The sequence below is a fragment of the Eupeodes corollae genome, chromosome 1 (assembly GCF_945859685.1).
Source record: "Eupeodes corollae chromosome 1, idEupCoro1.1, whole genome shotgun sequence".
Lineage (NCBI taxonomy): Eukaryota > Metazoa > Arthropoda > Insecta > Diptera > Syrphidae > Eupeodes > Eupeodes corollae.
Genome location: NC_079147.1, coordinates 70,368,391 through 70,384,890, shown reverse-complemented (window position 1 = coordinate 70,384,890; position 16,500 = coordinate 70,368,391). Strand labels below are relative to the sequence as shown.

The window sequence follows — 16,500 nt, the reverse complement described above, 5'->3', positions numbered from 1 at the left end:
GATTTATGTTAAACAAGAGCCGAAAAAGAATCGGGTTGTAGCAGCAGCGATGACGGAAGAATTGGCCAAGCCAACGAAGTAAGTAAATAGTTAAAGAGTAAAGTTTACGTAAGTACCATACCACTTTTCCGTAACTGAAGAACTTTGTTACTGAATCACATACGCTAAGTCCAGATGTCCTACAAAGTCTTATGGCTCTATAGAAAGCATTGAGGGAAATTATGTTAGATACAAATATTAATAAAATATTAAATCTATAAAAGATATTGTCACTTTAGATTAGCAATTCACTTTTGAGTCACTCTGTATAAGCTCATTTGAGCCTGCTTACAGAAAATCTCGTGTACACCATAAGTTCGATTCAGTTCGGTTCGGTGTGAAAAGTGAAACTTTGGCGTCACATTGCGATTAATTTGAGATAATTGCTGTTAGGTGGGTGGTAATTACTGTCAAGAGCTACAGATTCGACATAAAATGGGTCACATCGTTATGATGGAGAGATCGAATTTTGGTAGGCCTTCCAAAAAGGCTTAGTATTTCATTTTTTGATTAACATGCATGACAAATAATGTCAATTATGATAATTCATTTATGCCTACCTTGTTGGTACTTATAGATGTTTAGAAGTGGAAGAAGGCATTGTACTTTAACTGTAAGAGAGGAAGTTATATTGTTTACAACACAAAACACATATACTTACTTTGATTACTGTTTTTGCCACCTGTTGGCTCTGTTTGATTTAACTACCTTCTTCTATATGCATCCCACTTAAAGCAAGTAGTTTCTTGAGTTTACCTACTAATTAATAGGTCAGAAGTTGGGAGATGCTGGCAGCTGGAAAATGTATGTTCTTAGGGTGGTTAATTAATGCATATTTTTAGATAGAAAGACGATAGACAGAAACTTGTGAAAGTAGATAAATCTAAAAATATGTTGTTGTCACTTAATTTAACATTGTACAATTTTTAAAATGATAGAAATTTGGTGAAAAATTGAAATGTTTTGAGTTAACATAATGTAAGTGGTGTTTTTTTTGGGTATAACTTTAAGTTCACAGCAATATTTTTACTGGTGGTCATTTTGTCAATGGCCAAATAATTTATTATATAATTTATGCGGTTTCAACATACATTTCACACAGCTCGTGCAACAATTGATACGTTGAAGGAAACGTTTTAAAACCGTGGGGTCATGGTTAGTGCCCAAGCCTGTCACATTAGAAGTCTTGGGTTCAATTCCTGTCTGTGTCACTTAAAGTTTTTATGTATTTTAGGTATTCTCGATCACTGACGTAACTCGCACAAAGGAATGGTTGAGAGTTGTAAATCACTAGGCATAAGTTTTTCATGAACTGCCACGCCAACTAATTTATTTGTATTTGTTTGGTAACCGCATAATTTCTAGTTACGGCCCCTTGATAGCTTTTAACAAAACACAATATATTTTATTCGACAAAAATTAAAAATAGTGTCCACATCTTTCAATTCATTAAAAATCGAAGGCAGTTTTACATTTGATAAGCTTCCACATTTCTTCTATACTATTACTCAAAGTTCTTATACCTTTTGGAACCTAACTGCACTACATACTACAAAGTTAGTCGTTCCTCTAATGCTTGAGAACTTGATAATAAAATCTATGAGTTCACCCTAGCTTTGAATACATAGTAAGAAATTGCGTGTCCACTTATACTCATAAGAAGAAAAAGGAAACCACAATGGTGGGCTTTAAAGTTCGAATCGCTCATAAAAGAATGTAAGAAACTCTTTAACCGAGCCAAAGCCACAAGTCTAGATTTTCCATCATAGAAAGTTCACTATGGTTGCTTTTCCTTGACATCGAAGGTATTTTTAATAACGTAAATACATCTGCACTGACATCTCTGAACGTAGAGAGTTCGCTCGGGGAGTAAATTCATTTAATGCTGACTAGGAGAATAATTAACTCTTTACTCTCCTCCTAGAAGATTCGTTAGAAGAACACCGCAAGGTAATGTTCAATCCTCTCTGATTTGCGCCACCTGAGTCGCGGTCTTCCTCTACTGCTCCGTCCCTGGGGATTGGATTCGAAGACCTTTCGGGCTGGAGCGTTGATGTCCATCCGCTCTACATGACCTAGCCATCTAAGTTGTTGGACTTTAATTCTGCTTACTAGCTCAGTGTCGCTGTACAGCCCGTACAGCTCGTCGTTATATCTTCTCCTCCATTCTCCATCTATGCGTACGGGACCAAAAATCACCCGAAGAATTTTTTCTCGAAGCATCCTAAGACGCTCTCATCTTTCTTTGACAGGGTCCAGGTCTCAGCGCCTTAAATGAGAACCGGGATGATGAGTGTCTTATAGATGGTGATTTTACATGCTCGAGAGAGGACTTTACTTCTCAATTGCCTTCTAAGTCCAAAGAAGCAGCGATTTGCAAGAGTTATTCTTCGTTTAATTTCAGCGCTGGTGTCGTTGTCTGTGTTTATAGCGGTACCAATCCTTAACTAACTCGAAGTTATAGCTGTCCATGGTGACGTTTTGTCCTACACGTCGTTGTTTAATGTCCTTTTTTGATGACAGCAAATACTTGGTCTCGCACTCATTGATAACTAACCCCATCTTCTTCGATTCCGTCGCAATGTTCAAAAACGCTCCTCTGACATCACGCTTTGATCTTCCAATTATGTCAATATCATTTGCGTATCCGAGTAATTGGATGGACCCTTAGAAGATTGTGCCTCTAGTGTTGACGGTTGAGTTTTGCACAATTCTTTCCAGAACAATATTGAAGAAGTCGCATGACAGTGCATCGCCTTGTCTTAAACCTTTTTTGACATCAAATGCATCGGTGAGCGTGCATTCTCCATCGTCATTCTGCATAAATGGATAAGTTTGACAGGGATGCCAAAACTAGACATTGCTTGGTAGAGCTCTTTCCCATAGATGCTGCGATACGCGGCTTTTATATCGATGCTGGATATCGATTTGAAGTTCCTTGGCTTTTTCCAAGATCTGCCGTAGTGTGAATATTTGGTCGATAGTGGACTTTCCTGTTCTAAAGCCACACTGATAAGGACCAATCAGGTTGTTGACGAACGGCTTTAGACGTTCAGATAATACGGCAGAGAGGATCTTATACGCAATGTTAAGGAGACTGATGCCTCTGTAGTTGGCGCAGTTTAGAGGGTCTCCTTTCTACTGAGATTCCACTCATCGGGCATGCTTTCTTCCGACCATATTTTGCAGATGAGTTTTCGCATGTTCCCAACCAAGTCATCGCCTGCTGTTTTGAATAGTTCGGTAGCGATGCCGTCAGCTCCAGCAGTTTTGTTTGACTTAAGTTTAGATATAGCTATCTTCAGTTCGTCAAGGTCGGGTAGGCGGAATTGTTGATCTGCGTCGCCGAGGTTGAGTGGTTCTATCTCCCTTATAGCGGAATTCGGTTCGTCATCGTCGTTATATAATTTTTAGAAGTGGTCTTTGCATATTCTTAACATCGACTGCGGTTCTACTACGATGTTCCCCTGATCGTCTTTACAGGCTTCGGTTCGTGGCTGGTACCCTTGGAAGGTTTTTTTTACCTTTTGGTAAAATTTACGAACCTCATTCCTGTTGTGACATCCCTCTATCTTATCGATCGCGCGCTTAACGAACTCTCTTTTTTTCCATTTAAAAAGCCAGTGTTCCTCTACCCTGTTCTGCTCATAAAATAGTTCTGGTTCTTCTGTACAGCGCCGTTTTGTATTGATTCGCTGCGTTCTCTTGCCGGTATTCGTCGTCAAACCAGTGGTTTCGCTGTTGTGTGGCTGCAAGGCAATGTTGCCACTGGTTTTCAATGCTTAATGCAGGCAGCATAGGACTCTTTAAGAGGTTATTAGGGACTCGATCGGAAAAGGACATGGCAGTCTCTTCTTCTTCTCACAGTACTTCCTTGTTTTGGCTTGGATCGGGATATCCGTAGCCGTATCTTGGCTACAACGAGGAAGTGGTCTGAGTCAATGTTGGTCTCTCGGAATGTTGGGATATCCTGTATACTGGAGAAGTGTCGTACGTCGATCGCAATGTGGTCAATCTGGTTGACGGTTGATTGATCAGGAGATTTCCATGTCCCCTTGTGGATATTGAGATACGTGAACTGCGTAATAGCTACCAGAACGTCTCGCCCCGCAGCGAAGTCGACCAGCCTAAATCCGTTGTCGGAGGTAGTGTCGAGCAGGCTGTATCTCCCGATTATGGCACCAAAGATATCTTCTCTTCCTAGCTTGGTATTAAAATCTCCGAAGAGAATTTTAATGTTATAGCCAGCGCACTGCTCATATGTCTTGTCCAAGAGCTCGAAGAATATGTCTTTGGTGTCTTCATATTTCTCCTCTGTTGGGGCATGCGCGCATATTAGGTTTATGTTGGCGAATTTAGCCTTGATGCGGATTGTCGTGATGCGCTCACTCACACTGTTGAAACTCAAAACTTTTTTGCCTGAGTCTGGTTCCAACAACAAGTCCATACCCAAATGCACATCTTGGATGGCGATAATATCTGCCTTGCAGCAGTTTAGGGCTTCCGCTAATTGTTCGGTTGCACGTGGCCTGTTAAGGGACCAAACATTCCACGTACGGATCCGAAGTTCGTTGTCCTTATTTCGTTTGCGTGGGTTGTCAACAGTGACCCGTCCGTATCCGAGGCTTGTTGGTGCTTCGCAAATCGCAACTAATGGTATTTTTTACGTGGCGAATTTTTCGAATACTTTCAGTTTGAATAAAGTAAGTTAAAAATTATAGAAACATCTATTTGAATAATTATCTACGAAGATTTGCTTATCAGATAAACATTCGCGATTAAAATCTAAGCAGTGCGAGTAAAAAAAGATTTGCTCGTACATTTGTCTTTAAAAAAAAAATATATTTTCCTTATATTTAAATATTATCACAATGTTTTCATTAAATTTAACGAGCTTCCCTTAATTTCTGAGCTTCAAAACAACTTATAATTGCATCGAAATTCATTTTAGTTGCCAAAGGTGCTTCGACGCCCGGTTTAGCAATCGTTTCCAACTCAATAGATGTGTTTCAGGTGAATTATTTCTTCTTTTAACACTTGAGACACGAGTTATACTTTTGGGTGAACCTTGTAGCGGAGTTTTTAATATCAATTTTGTCCATTGTTGAAAATTGCCATACAAATTAAAAATTAGTCGGGTTTTCCACGAACCGATTTCCACGGTTTTTGCATTCGTTGGAACGGCCTCGGGCTCCGTGAGGTTTATAGCAGACAAAGTTCAGGAAAAATTTCTACAGAAAAGCAGTAAACTCCGTTTAACTTCGCATAAAAAGATATTGTAAAAGTTCCGATTTGTGAAATTGAAAATTTTTAAATTTTTTGACTGTTCAAGACCAAAGCCTACTTTTGGAAACCTTTTTTAGTAAACCATATCTCTAAAACGTCAGAGATATCGACTTCAAATAACGTATGAAATCTACAATGAAGGAATGATTTTGATTGGGGATCAATGCTTGACTATTGTAAACAAGCTACTGATGGAATGATTGCGCCAAACCGATCGATGCACGATGCATTCAACCAAGAATTAAATCGAGAGCTGCAACATAATGTTGATACAACAATGCAGGAATTCGTTCGAAATAATGTGACGTTGCTAATTGAACAGCAAAAACAAGCATACGAAATATTATTGCAAGCGGTGGACAATAATACTGGTGGTCTATTTTTCCTGGACGGACGTGGAGGAACAGGGAAAAAATTTGTCAGTTCAATTATTTTGGCCACTATTCAATTCTTCTAGATGGCGGTCGTACTGCACATTCTGCGCTTAAGTTGCCACTCAATTTAAACACAATTGATACTCCAACATGGCATATTTCCCGATACAGTGCCATGGGAAAATTGTTGATGACAAGCAAGCTCATTGTTTGGGATGAGTGCACAATGGCACATAAGAAATCACTTGAAACATACTTAACTTCACACTGAAGGATATTCGACGAAGTAACAACATCTTTGGCGGCTTGATGATATTGTTGGCAGACGATTTTAGCGAGACGTTGCCAGTAATTCCTCGGGGAACGCCTGCAGATAAATTGAATTCTTGCCTGAAGGCATCGCTTTTGTGGAATTACGTGAAAACATTATCGCTTACCACTAATATGGAAGTTCAACTTCAAAATTATAAAAGTGCTGCACAATTTTCCAAACAATTGTTAGCTGTTGGAAATGGAAAAGTGCCCGTTTATGCGACAGGGTCCCAGATCGGCAAGCTTGTGACTAATAGATTGTTAGATAACTAGCAACCAAGGACCCGATTGCGAAAGCCCCTAGGGGGCTTCATTGACCACTCCGTAGTTCTTAAGTATTCATATACAATGACAAACATCCGAAATGTTTTTGGCTGACCTCAAGTTTTCTGAATTCACGTTGACGGTGGTTAATAGTAAACTAAAATAGTGGACAAGGCATACATTGTTTAGAAGATGGATATGAAATAGACCCTTAACTGAGAAATAATTCTAAAACCAGTTTAGTAGATTTTAAGATATTTAAGTTAGACAATGAATGGGAAACATTTGAGTTTTTGGTGATGAATATTTGTTCCTCTTGGCCCTTAACGAATAGTAAAACTATGTGTTTGAAATGTCAAGAAGTAGTTAATTGGAAAATTCGGCTTTGCATATGTTAAGTGTTTTTAAAGGTTCGTACTGACCGATCTACAAGGTGTTCATGGCGGTTAATTCCTTGCTCTCATCAACATCGAAATATAAAACATTCAACACTTAACCGCAAATTTTTATAATTGTCGAATTAAATCTTAGAAAATAACCAAAACTTCAACGACTATTACTCTCGCAAAATATAAATAGAAGCAGTTAAGTGTTTAAAACGTTTTAGAAGAAATTAAATTTCCTCATACATCCTTTGTGTAGATTTTCTTATTTATGAGATAGTGATAGAGAAACAAAAATTTTATGAAACATACGGTTTATTGGACTATACTACCCGGTGTTGGTGAGAGTTAAGCACACTGTAAAAGTGAACATAGACAACTTGATAGTCATTTATAGTGATCTAAAATAGTTTAAGCACGAAGAACGTAAAGCATACCCAAAGCTTTGGAAAAAGAGTAAATCTTTTTTAATACGAGTATAAGAATAAATCGGACTCAAAAATGGGAAAGGATTCATTAATTCAATGTCAAATGATTTGTTGAGTTAAATCGGGATTAACATAAATCCTACAGTATAATATACATTAAAACTGTTCCTAAACTACTAATTCTTTTTTATTTATTTCCCAAACAGTAAACACATCCCTCGTTAAAGTTTATAGATTTTTGTTTGAATCACACTCGGATGCTCGACTTCTTCCATCATCATCAAGTCCTCCCCACAGTTTTTCTCGAAACAATCGTAAAAAAAATTGTTTGAAATAAACACCCAACTTTAATGATGGACATCACGCAGGACCTAAAACAAAAAAAAAAACATTATTAGTATTTTATTGCTTAAAAAAAGTTTGTTGTCAATAAAAGTTTTCAAATAAGGACTTTATTTTTTTGTTTACACTTAACTTTAACTGTTCAATTATCTAAACTCCTGTGAAAACATCATATTCAAAATATCTCAAACCTTCAACATTTTTCCAAGTTAACTATATTAAATTTGACATAAGTCTTTGAATATACAGTCTACCGTTACCTTCCCCTCTGTTGGCCTTTTTATTTTGAAACCATTTTAAAATGAATTCATTTTCTTGAATGAACCCTCTATTTCAACTTAACCGTTATTTATACCAATTTCCTTCAATTAATTTGGGACTTTTTCCTTTCAAAATAAAAGAGATACCTACTTAAATTTAAGTACACACCGAAACCGGCAGCTGCCGGCTGACTGGATGGCCGGCCCGGTCCTCTCCTCCGTCAGAGATATTTCTCATTACACATTGCCACTAAAGTAAACAAACCTTAGGCGATGAGGTACGTCTTTGTCGCCTTTACTGTCGTCGTTCGTCGTCGTCCTTGTCGTAGTCCTTAGTCCTAGTCATAGAGTGTATCAATGCTTAAGGGCTAAACTTTGGGTTTCCTGTTTCGGTCTCGGCATAAAAACAAATACTATTTAAAATTAAAGATAGAACGTAAACAATCTATTTAGAAAGAATAAAATGACTTCAAGTTGGCACATGCTGGGATATAAGACAAACATTTGGGGTAGTTACATATATTATTATTTGTCACAGCCAGGACCATGATCCGAAAGCATACCCTGACAAACACCAAAAGGGAAAAGAATTTCCAGGATTTAACATTTGTTTTCATTTATATATATTTTGTGTCTCGTATTATCTGGCTCTCAAAATTACCCCTCAAACCCTTGACAAAAACAAAGAGTATATCCTGCCATAAAACCGGGACAGTATAGTCAAACCCCATCAAGTAGAACCCTAGGGTGTCGTTCATAATGAGATTGAGATACAAAAACACACCAGAACCAGAAAGCAACAAGAATTCAAAAAATAAAAACAGAGTTAACTTTCAAACCCAAATTAGAAGACACAAGACAACTTTATCGTCCTCATAGCCACATGATAATTAAAGTGGTACAAACACAATTATTAATGACCAAGCTGAAGCCCGCCATCGGTAATGTAGAAGAAAAGGAGTATACGAGTACTCATACCTCCAAGGCAAGGTTTCAAAAAACGATTAGGTACTTTTTTTTACTGCTTATTTGTAACTTTTTTGTTTTTAAAAAGTTCAAACCCAATTAAAAATCTGAGTGGTTTCGAATGCTCTTTCAACTTCCGATACGAAAAACACATACAAAAGTCCCGAACACATATTCCTGCTGGTTATAACGAGAACATCGCTAAAAAACATTAACATTACCCAGGAGTTCCATTTTTGTTTATTTATTCTTTTATCTCTTTCTTGCAGGCAATAATGAGTGAGACAAAATTTATACGAGTGTATCTTAATCCTTTGCTCATTTGCAAAATTATACAATGTATAACTGCCAGTGCCGGTCCAAAATAACCCCTGCTACTTCCGGTCGGTCGGTATGGTGGTAGGGTCGGTATGGTGGCAGGGTCGGTCTGTAGTGTAATGTGAAAATGTCTTCCAATTAATGTTGCATTAAGACTCCATTAGCTTCTGACCATTAAATGGCAACCACCAGCATCACCTCGCCTTACCATGCCTTTAGTTTTTGTTGTCGTCCTGCTCGTCGTCGTCCTCAGAAGAAAAAAACTTCAAAACTTTTCTTTTTCTCTTTCGCAATTCCACAGACTCACGTACACACATACATATATATTTTTTTGAAAAACAAATATCTACCTAACCTATGCTATACTTAACTTTTATGAAAATGAAAAAGGAAACAAAAATACTAATCGCCATATCCGTTCTGGAATGGAAGGATAGGGAATGCTTTTGCTCTTGTTCTTGCGGTTGATAAATATTGCAAGAAATTTCCTTCTTCGTATATGTATGTAGCAAAAATAATATTTAATTCAGAAACAAGCATCAGTTGCAGTTTTACAGCTTTAGCTTCCTATGAGCTGCACTGTGTGTTAGGCAAGAAATGGGCTTAAAAGAAAAACTTCTAAATTCTATTTTTTCACTATGAAATTATTTCAGGTTCTTAGTTTTACTTAAATTGACGCCAAAAACATACATTCCTTCTATTATAAATTCCAGTTAGTTCTATGACACAATTCGTCACTTGAGTTCTTAAAAATGTCCTATCTGCCTCCACATTTAAAACCTGAACTTGAAAGATGAACCATATTGCCTCCAGTTCCTCAGTACAAAATAAAAAAAAATTCTAGCACAATGTCTGACATTTTAAATTCAAGTGTCTCAGAATTTTTGACAGCTTTACATGGCTTTATCGATGATAAGGGAGATTTTTTTAAATCCTCATTCCACCAAAACGAATGAAGAAATGGGGCAAGTATTTGTTGGAATTCATATGACTCGTCTGCTGAGTTATTGTTGTGGTACATTTGGTAAGGATTAATGTATGTCATTGGCATTAACATTGACAGTTTGATAGTTTGCCTGCAGCTAGGGCTGTTGATGTTGGTTCTGGTGTTAAACTTCCATTGGGTAACCACCTGATGGGTTATTAGCTCCCTCTGGGGACTGTACTGCGGGAGTCTTTGCACAATACCTTCATGGCTCTTGTCATCATTTTGAGCTTTGATTGTTATGTTTTGACTCCCGAAATTTTGATGATGTGGTGAAATTCGTGCCAAATTGCCTTGACTTGAACCGATATCGGAGCTTGGACTAAACTTGAGGTAATCGTTGATGCCACCAGCAGCGTCCTTCTTGTTCTTCATGCGACGATTCTGCAACCAGGTCTTAACATGTCTCTCGGAGAGTTCGATTGCAGAAGTCTCAATTCTTCGTGGACGACAAAGGTACTTTTTGGCCTTTCCCTTTCGAGTTGAATCAATTGATTGCTGCTAAATGGAGTTCGAGCTCTCTTTTTTTGGTGAGGGGGATTCGGATTTCTCCATAATCGCTCGCGGTTCTAAATGGGAATTCATCTGTAAATCAAGTCATTGCTGTAGAATTAATATTTTATATTTTTTTGTTGTTGGATATGCGAAAAATTTTTATGAAAATAAAGATGAAAAACAGTGAAATGGAGATTTCAAAATTGAGCTGTTATCCTTAGAAATAAAGTCGTAGGACTGTGCTTAGAAATTACATTGCGGTAGTTTTCAAAAACTAACTATGTCGATACGTTTTATGGATATCTATGTACATTTAAACAGGTAATTTTTTTAATGAACAAGTTCCTAATGAAGATTAGCAACTTAACATGCAAAAACAACACACCTCAACCAGCGTGAAGACAGAAATTATACTGAGCTGCTATTGGTCAGTTGAGTTTGTCTCTATAGGTAATAGCTTCGTGATTCTTATGGTGAATCGTTGTTGTTTTTCTTTTAAAAAAAAAACTGCAACACTTTTTCAGATGGTGAATTGTAGTTTCAATATAGCAGACAACAAACTTTTGAGAAATTGATTCAAAGTTGTAAAATCAGAATGAAGACAAAATAAATATTCGCATTTTCAACTTCGAAAAGTTAATTTAGAAACTTTAAGCTATTTTATTTGGCTTAAATGTGGCTTAATTTTATCTCGAGTGATAATGGAAAATAGACGTAAAGTTTAAAAAATACATAGGAAATACGCTAAAGATCAGAATTCAAAAATATATTAGCCATAATTATTGAACCGTGATGATGTTTTAAGATTCTGAACAGTAATAATATTTATTTTCAATACATCAAACATATAAAAATTAGTAAAAATTGATAACGATAAAATAAACTAAGTATTTAAAAACAAAGTATCAAATCTCAACTTTCAACGCTTGTGCCAAAGGTCAAAGTGTGAAGCTACATTTTTTGTAACATATGCACTTTGATTGGGTGGTCTGTTGTCTTTGTTGTCTTTGTGGTCTTTGGTCTTTCACTAAACAACCATTCTTCGAAAAAATCATTGAAAAACCCTTCTGAACAATTTTCGAGACAAATAAAAGAATAATGCATTAGTCAGGAACGTGAAGGACTTTTCCAATAGATATCTTCACATCGACTTTACCTATACCTTGGACTTGCATTTTTGAATTATTTGCAACAATTACCTCAGAGTTAAGATTTTCCATCTTATTTGAAAAGCATGCACTATTTTCTTCTTCTTCTTTGTCAAGAGCCGTGACGGAAAACATCCTAACATCGCATTCTTCTTTTCTTGATGGTTCTTATTCTTTTTCGGACATTTAGCAGCAATATGGCCAAATGCGTTGCAGTTGTAACATTAAGGATCCTTAAAGTTCTTATTCCCAAAGTTTTTCTTGTTCTTGCCAACAAAAGCAGTATCTTGGCTTGCATCCAAATTATCGTCTTGAAGAAGTTTGGAAGACCAGCTAAAAGCATTGACCCTATCCGTTCTTCATCAACCAACAGACCTGAGCTTGTACGATATATTTACAACATCGTTAACGTACGCATCTACGGTAGAAAAATCTTTCAATTTTGTAGAACAAAACTTTCGGATGAGCACAACTCTCTTCACAAGATCAGAATCTTGAAAAATTTTCTGAAGAGAATTCTAAATCTCAACTTTCAACACCCCCACTAGCTTTGTATACTTTTATACCAATGACAGTACAACAGTTGTTATGTTTTGTAGCAGGGAGTAATTTTATTAGAACATCAACAGGCATCTCTTCAGTTTTCAAATATTCTACTGAAATGTCCGAGTTTAATTAAATGAAATTCAAAGTTAAATAATGATAATACTTTTATAATTAAATGTAAAGTAACTTTATAACAATTATTTGTATAAACTAATTATAATTTAATATAAGTTCTTTAATGCGCAGATGTTAACAAGTTGGCGGCTCAAGGAAGAAGAAAGTAAAAAGGAAAAATTTCAGCTGTCAAACTTGTAGGCTCGTACAGAGTTGTTCGATAAGCCGTGTTCAGATGTTAGTGGATTTGTGCTTCAGAGAATTGTTCATATCATTGCTCCACACCAATTAAACGTCCCTGCATCTTTATGGCTGGAAGCGGACAACTGGACGTCGGACTCGATTAGACCGCCGAGGGCTGCTCACTTCTGGAGACTTCATTTTAAGAATGGACTTTGATTGTTGTATTGAACTGGAATTACTAAGAGAATTAGTATTATTTGGAGAGTTACTTGCCTGATAATGTGGTTGGTTTAAATTATCAACTGATGTTTTTGCTTCAAGAAAATGATACGAGGAATCAGTCGGTTCACTTCTTAATTTGAGCTGATTTTGGTGACGCTTCCACAAGCCACGATTCGTTTTAACTAAGTACATCTTGGTTCCTATACGCTTGATAATAGTGGCTTCTATCCAACGATCACCTTTTGCAAAGTTTCTGGCATATACAGCTTCGTTGATTTTGAACTTGTTTGTTAGAGTTTGTGACGATGTAGTATTCGAATGACGTTCTGGAATTAGTTGCGATGTAATACTACGATGTTGTCTCCCGTGCAACAATTCAGCAGGTGATTTTCCCGTTTTTGGATTTGGGGTGGTGCGGTAAGTTGATAGGCATCGGGATAAGGCTAAGTCTTTGTTGGGGTTCTCATTGAAGATTTTCTTGAAATGGGTTTTGAACGTGCGGACAAATCGTTCGGCTTCACCGTTTGAGGCAGGGTGAAATGGTGCGGTCCGCAAGTTCGGAGGGTCTGCTGCAGATGATTGACACACTTTACAGTTGGAAGCTCGTTCCTCTATAGCCTGGTCCACTTTTGGCCACCAGCAGTACCTTCTAGCTAATTGTTTCATTCGGATAATGCCCCAGTGTCCTTCGTGTAGCATCTCCGTTACCCTTCGCTGAAAAGCTTTTGGAATCACGAGTCGAAGATGTTCGGTTTGGAGCAAGATTAGCCCTTGATACTCTGAAAGTGACATTCTTCTATTGAAATATGGTTTGACATCCTGATCTTCCTCTGATAATTTTTCTGGCCAACCTGAAAGTATAAAATTGCGAATTTTTTTAAGGGTAATGTCTTTATCAATAGAGGCTACGATATCCGCCTTTGCAATTGGAAAAGACTCAACTTTTTCCGAATATGGCTCTGAAATTTCCATGCAGATCTCTTCTTGTTTACGGTCAAACTGGCAATCTGGCCCAATTGGAAAACGAGACAAGGCATCAGCATTGGCATGCTTCTCTGTAGGCCGATATCTAATGCGGTAAGTATAGGCCATAAGAATAATCGCCCAACGTTGTAAGCGATTGGCAGTCATTATAGGCAATTTCTTTTCGGGGTTGAAGAGCGACACTAATGGCTTATGGTCTGTTACCAACGTAAATGTGCGTCCATATAAGTATTGATGAAATTTTTGTACTCCATATATGATAGAAAGTGCCTCTTTTTCGATTTGGCTATATTTTTGTTGATGTATGTCGAGCGTTTTTGAAGCGAAGGCAATTGGTGATTCATTTCCCATTTCATCTATGTGCGCTATCACTGCTCCTATTCCATAGGAAGATGCGTCAGTTGCTAGAACTATTGGCAACTCCGGTCGATAATGAACAAGACAAGTAGCATCAGCCAGTTGTTGTTTAAGATTTTCGTACGCCTTTACTTGTGACGAGCCCCATATAAAAGGTACATTTTTCTTACGCAGACGGTTAAGTGGTGCTGCCACTTCGGAAAAGTTTCGAATAAACTTTCCATAATAGTTTACTTTACCTAGGAAAGTTTGTAATTCTTTCAAGTCTGTCGGATGGCGCATATTTTTAATTGCAAGAGCTCCGGATTGGGACGGGCGGATACCCTGTGCGTTGATTAAATGACCTAGGTACTCAACTTCAGATTGAAAAAATATGCACTTTTCTCGATTAATTCGCAATCCGTTTTCAAAAAGCCTCTTAAACACTGCCTCAAGATTAAGTAAGTGCTCTTTGTCATCTTTCCCAGATACTAATATGTCATCCAGATATATAGCACAATTCAACCCTGACAATACCTGTTCTAGCGTCTTTTGGTAAATAGCTGGAGCACTTGACACTCCAAAGGGAAGTCTCTGGTACATGTAGAGTCCAAGTGGTGTATTTACGACAGTCAGAGATTTTGAATCCTCATCTAGCTCTATTTGCAGATAAGCGTCTGCAAGATCTATTTTCGAAAATCGCTGTCCACCCGCAAGTTTATTAAAAAGATCCTCTGGTCTTGGAATTGGAAACTGATCTACTTCTAAGTGAGGATTTATGGTAACCTTGAAGTCACCGCATATGCGGAGGCCCTTATTACGTTTAGAAACAACGACAATAGGCGCGGCCCATTCACTAAATCTGACCGATTTCCAAACTCCAGCTTCTTCTAAACGCTTAGCTTCTCCCTTGAATGCATCTATTAAAGCAAATGGAATAGGTCTCGCTTTGTGAAATTTGGGTTTAGTGTTAGGTTTTAGATACAAATGTGCTTTCATAGAATTACACAACCCTAAGGTCTTAGATGCTACCTCAGCATGCTTTGAAAAAAGGTTTTGTATTTCGTGGTCCACGTCTGAGTTTAAATTCAAAACAATATTCTCACTTGGAGATTTTATCTCCAGACCAAATGCACTGAACCAATCCAATCCCAAAATATTGTGCCCGGATGGTACATCGGCAACTAATAAAGTTAATTGTTTATGGTGACCCCCAAATTCGACATTTACATGTAGTTCGCCTAAAACTGGAACGGTTGTATTACCATATGAGCGAAGTGAGCGACTGGTTTCGTTAAGCGGAGGTTTGTTTATCTCTTCATAGCCCGACAGACCAATCAGGGAACAACTAGCTCCCGTGTCGAGCAAAAACTTAACTTTGTGATTGTTCAAATTCACAAAAATTTCCCACTTTGAGCCTGCTTGACGTATTTCACCAACTGTAAGTACACTGTCTATTTCTTGAACATGCTCAGTATCCCCTTTTTTACCCTTCATCTTATTGACTTTACTACTGAAGCATACTGATGCGATATGCCCTATCCGCCCACACTTTCGACAATCTACTTTTGCATACCTACAGGACTCTCTTGAATGCCTAGTCCAACACCGTGGACATGATTTTGTTTTGTACTTACTACCACCTCGATATTGTTCCTTATCCTGCCACCTATTTCTGCTTCTACCTCTAGAACTCTTCCAACTCTCTGCCTTAACCTGGTTTACTTCCAACGGCTCAACACTATCAGACTTGATAAACTTAAGCGATTTCTGGGTCGCTTCATACGCTTCCGCAATGGAAAAAACTTCTGATAACGTAGGGTTAGTTTTTTGGAGTGAAGCTGAACGTACTACGTCATGTGGAGTATGTAAGATGATTACATCTCTAATCATTTCATCGACAAATTCGTGGTTGCAATTGGTTTTTTGACAACTGAATCCACATGTTCGAGCTAACCCTCTTAACTGTGCAACCCACTCAGCATAAGTTTGGCCAGTACGCATTCGACACTTCCAAAACTCGTAACGAGCCATTGAAATGTGAATTTTTTCTTTAAAATGGTCTGAGAGCTTTGCTGTCAGATCTGTATAGCATTTGTCAGTCACTTTTCCACCTCCCAATAGGTTTTGAAGTAAATTATATATATCTGGACCAAGCCATGATAAAAATTAAGCTTTTTTTTCATCGTCACTCACCACCTTATATGCCAGGAAATGTTGTTCTAGCTGCTGCATATAAACGTCCCACGTGTTTTTCTCGGGAGAAAATTGCTGGAACTGCGGCACAGCTACCTTGGTAGAACCACTTGTTGAGGAAACTCGTTGCAATACGTTAAGGTATTCCTTTTGCGATTTCAAAAACTCCTTAATTAGTACTTCTAGTTCTGCCATTTTGAAGATTCAATGGATATACATATATATTGATATGATCAAGCACATGCCAACTAAGCGATTAGGTTAAGTTTGGCAATTTTTTTGTTCTTGCTTTTTTTTTCTCGTCGCCAAATGAAATGTC

General features: G+C 37.6%; 1 protein-coding gene and 1 pseudogene across 1 annotated transcript; both read right to left on the bottom strand.

The window, feature by feature from the left end:
* Positions 1–6,030: 6,030 nt before the first annotated feature.
* Positions 6,031–10,542, bottom strand: LOC129940214 (homeobox protein Hox-A2-like; annotated as a pseudogene).
* Positions 10,543–12,566: 2,024 nt separating this feature from the next.
* LOC129940204 (uncharacterized protein K02A2.6-like) lies at positions 12,567–15,482 on the bottom strand. The gene has a single exon (XM_056048469.1). The coding sequence runs from the start codon at positions 15,480–15,482 to the stop codon at positions 12,567–12,569; it is 2,916 nt and encodes a 971-aa protein (XP_055904444.1).
* Positions 15,483–16,500: the final 1,018 nt, after the last annotated feature.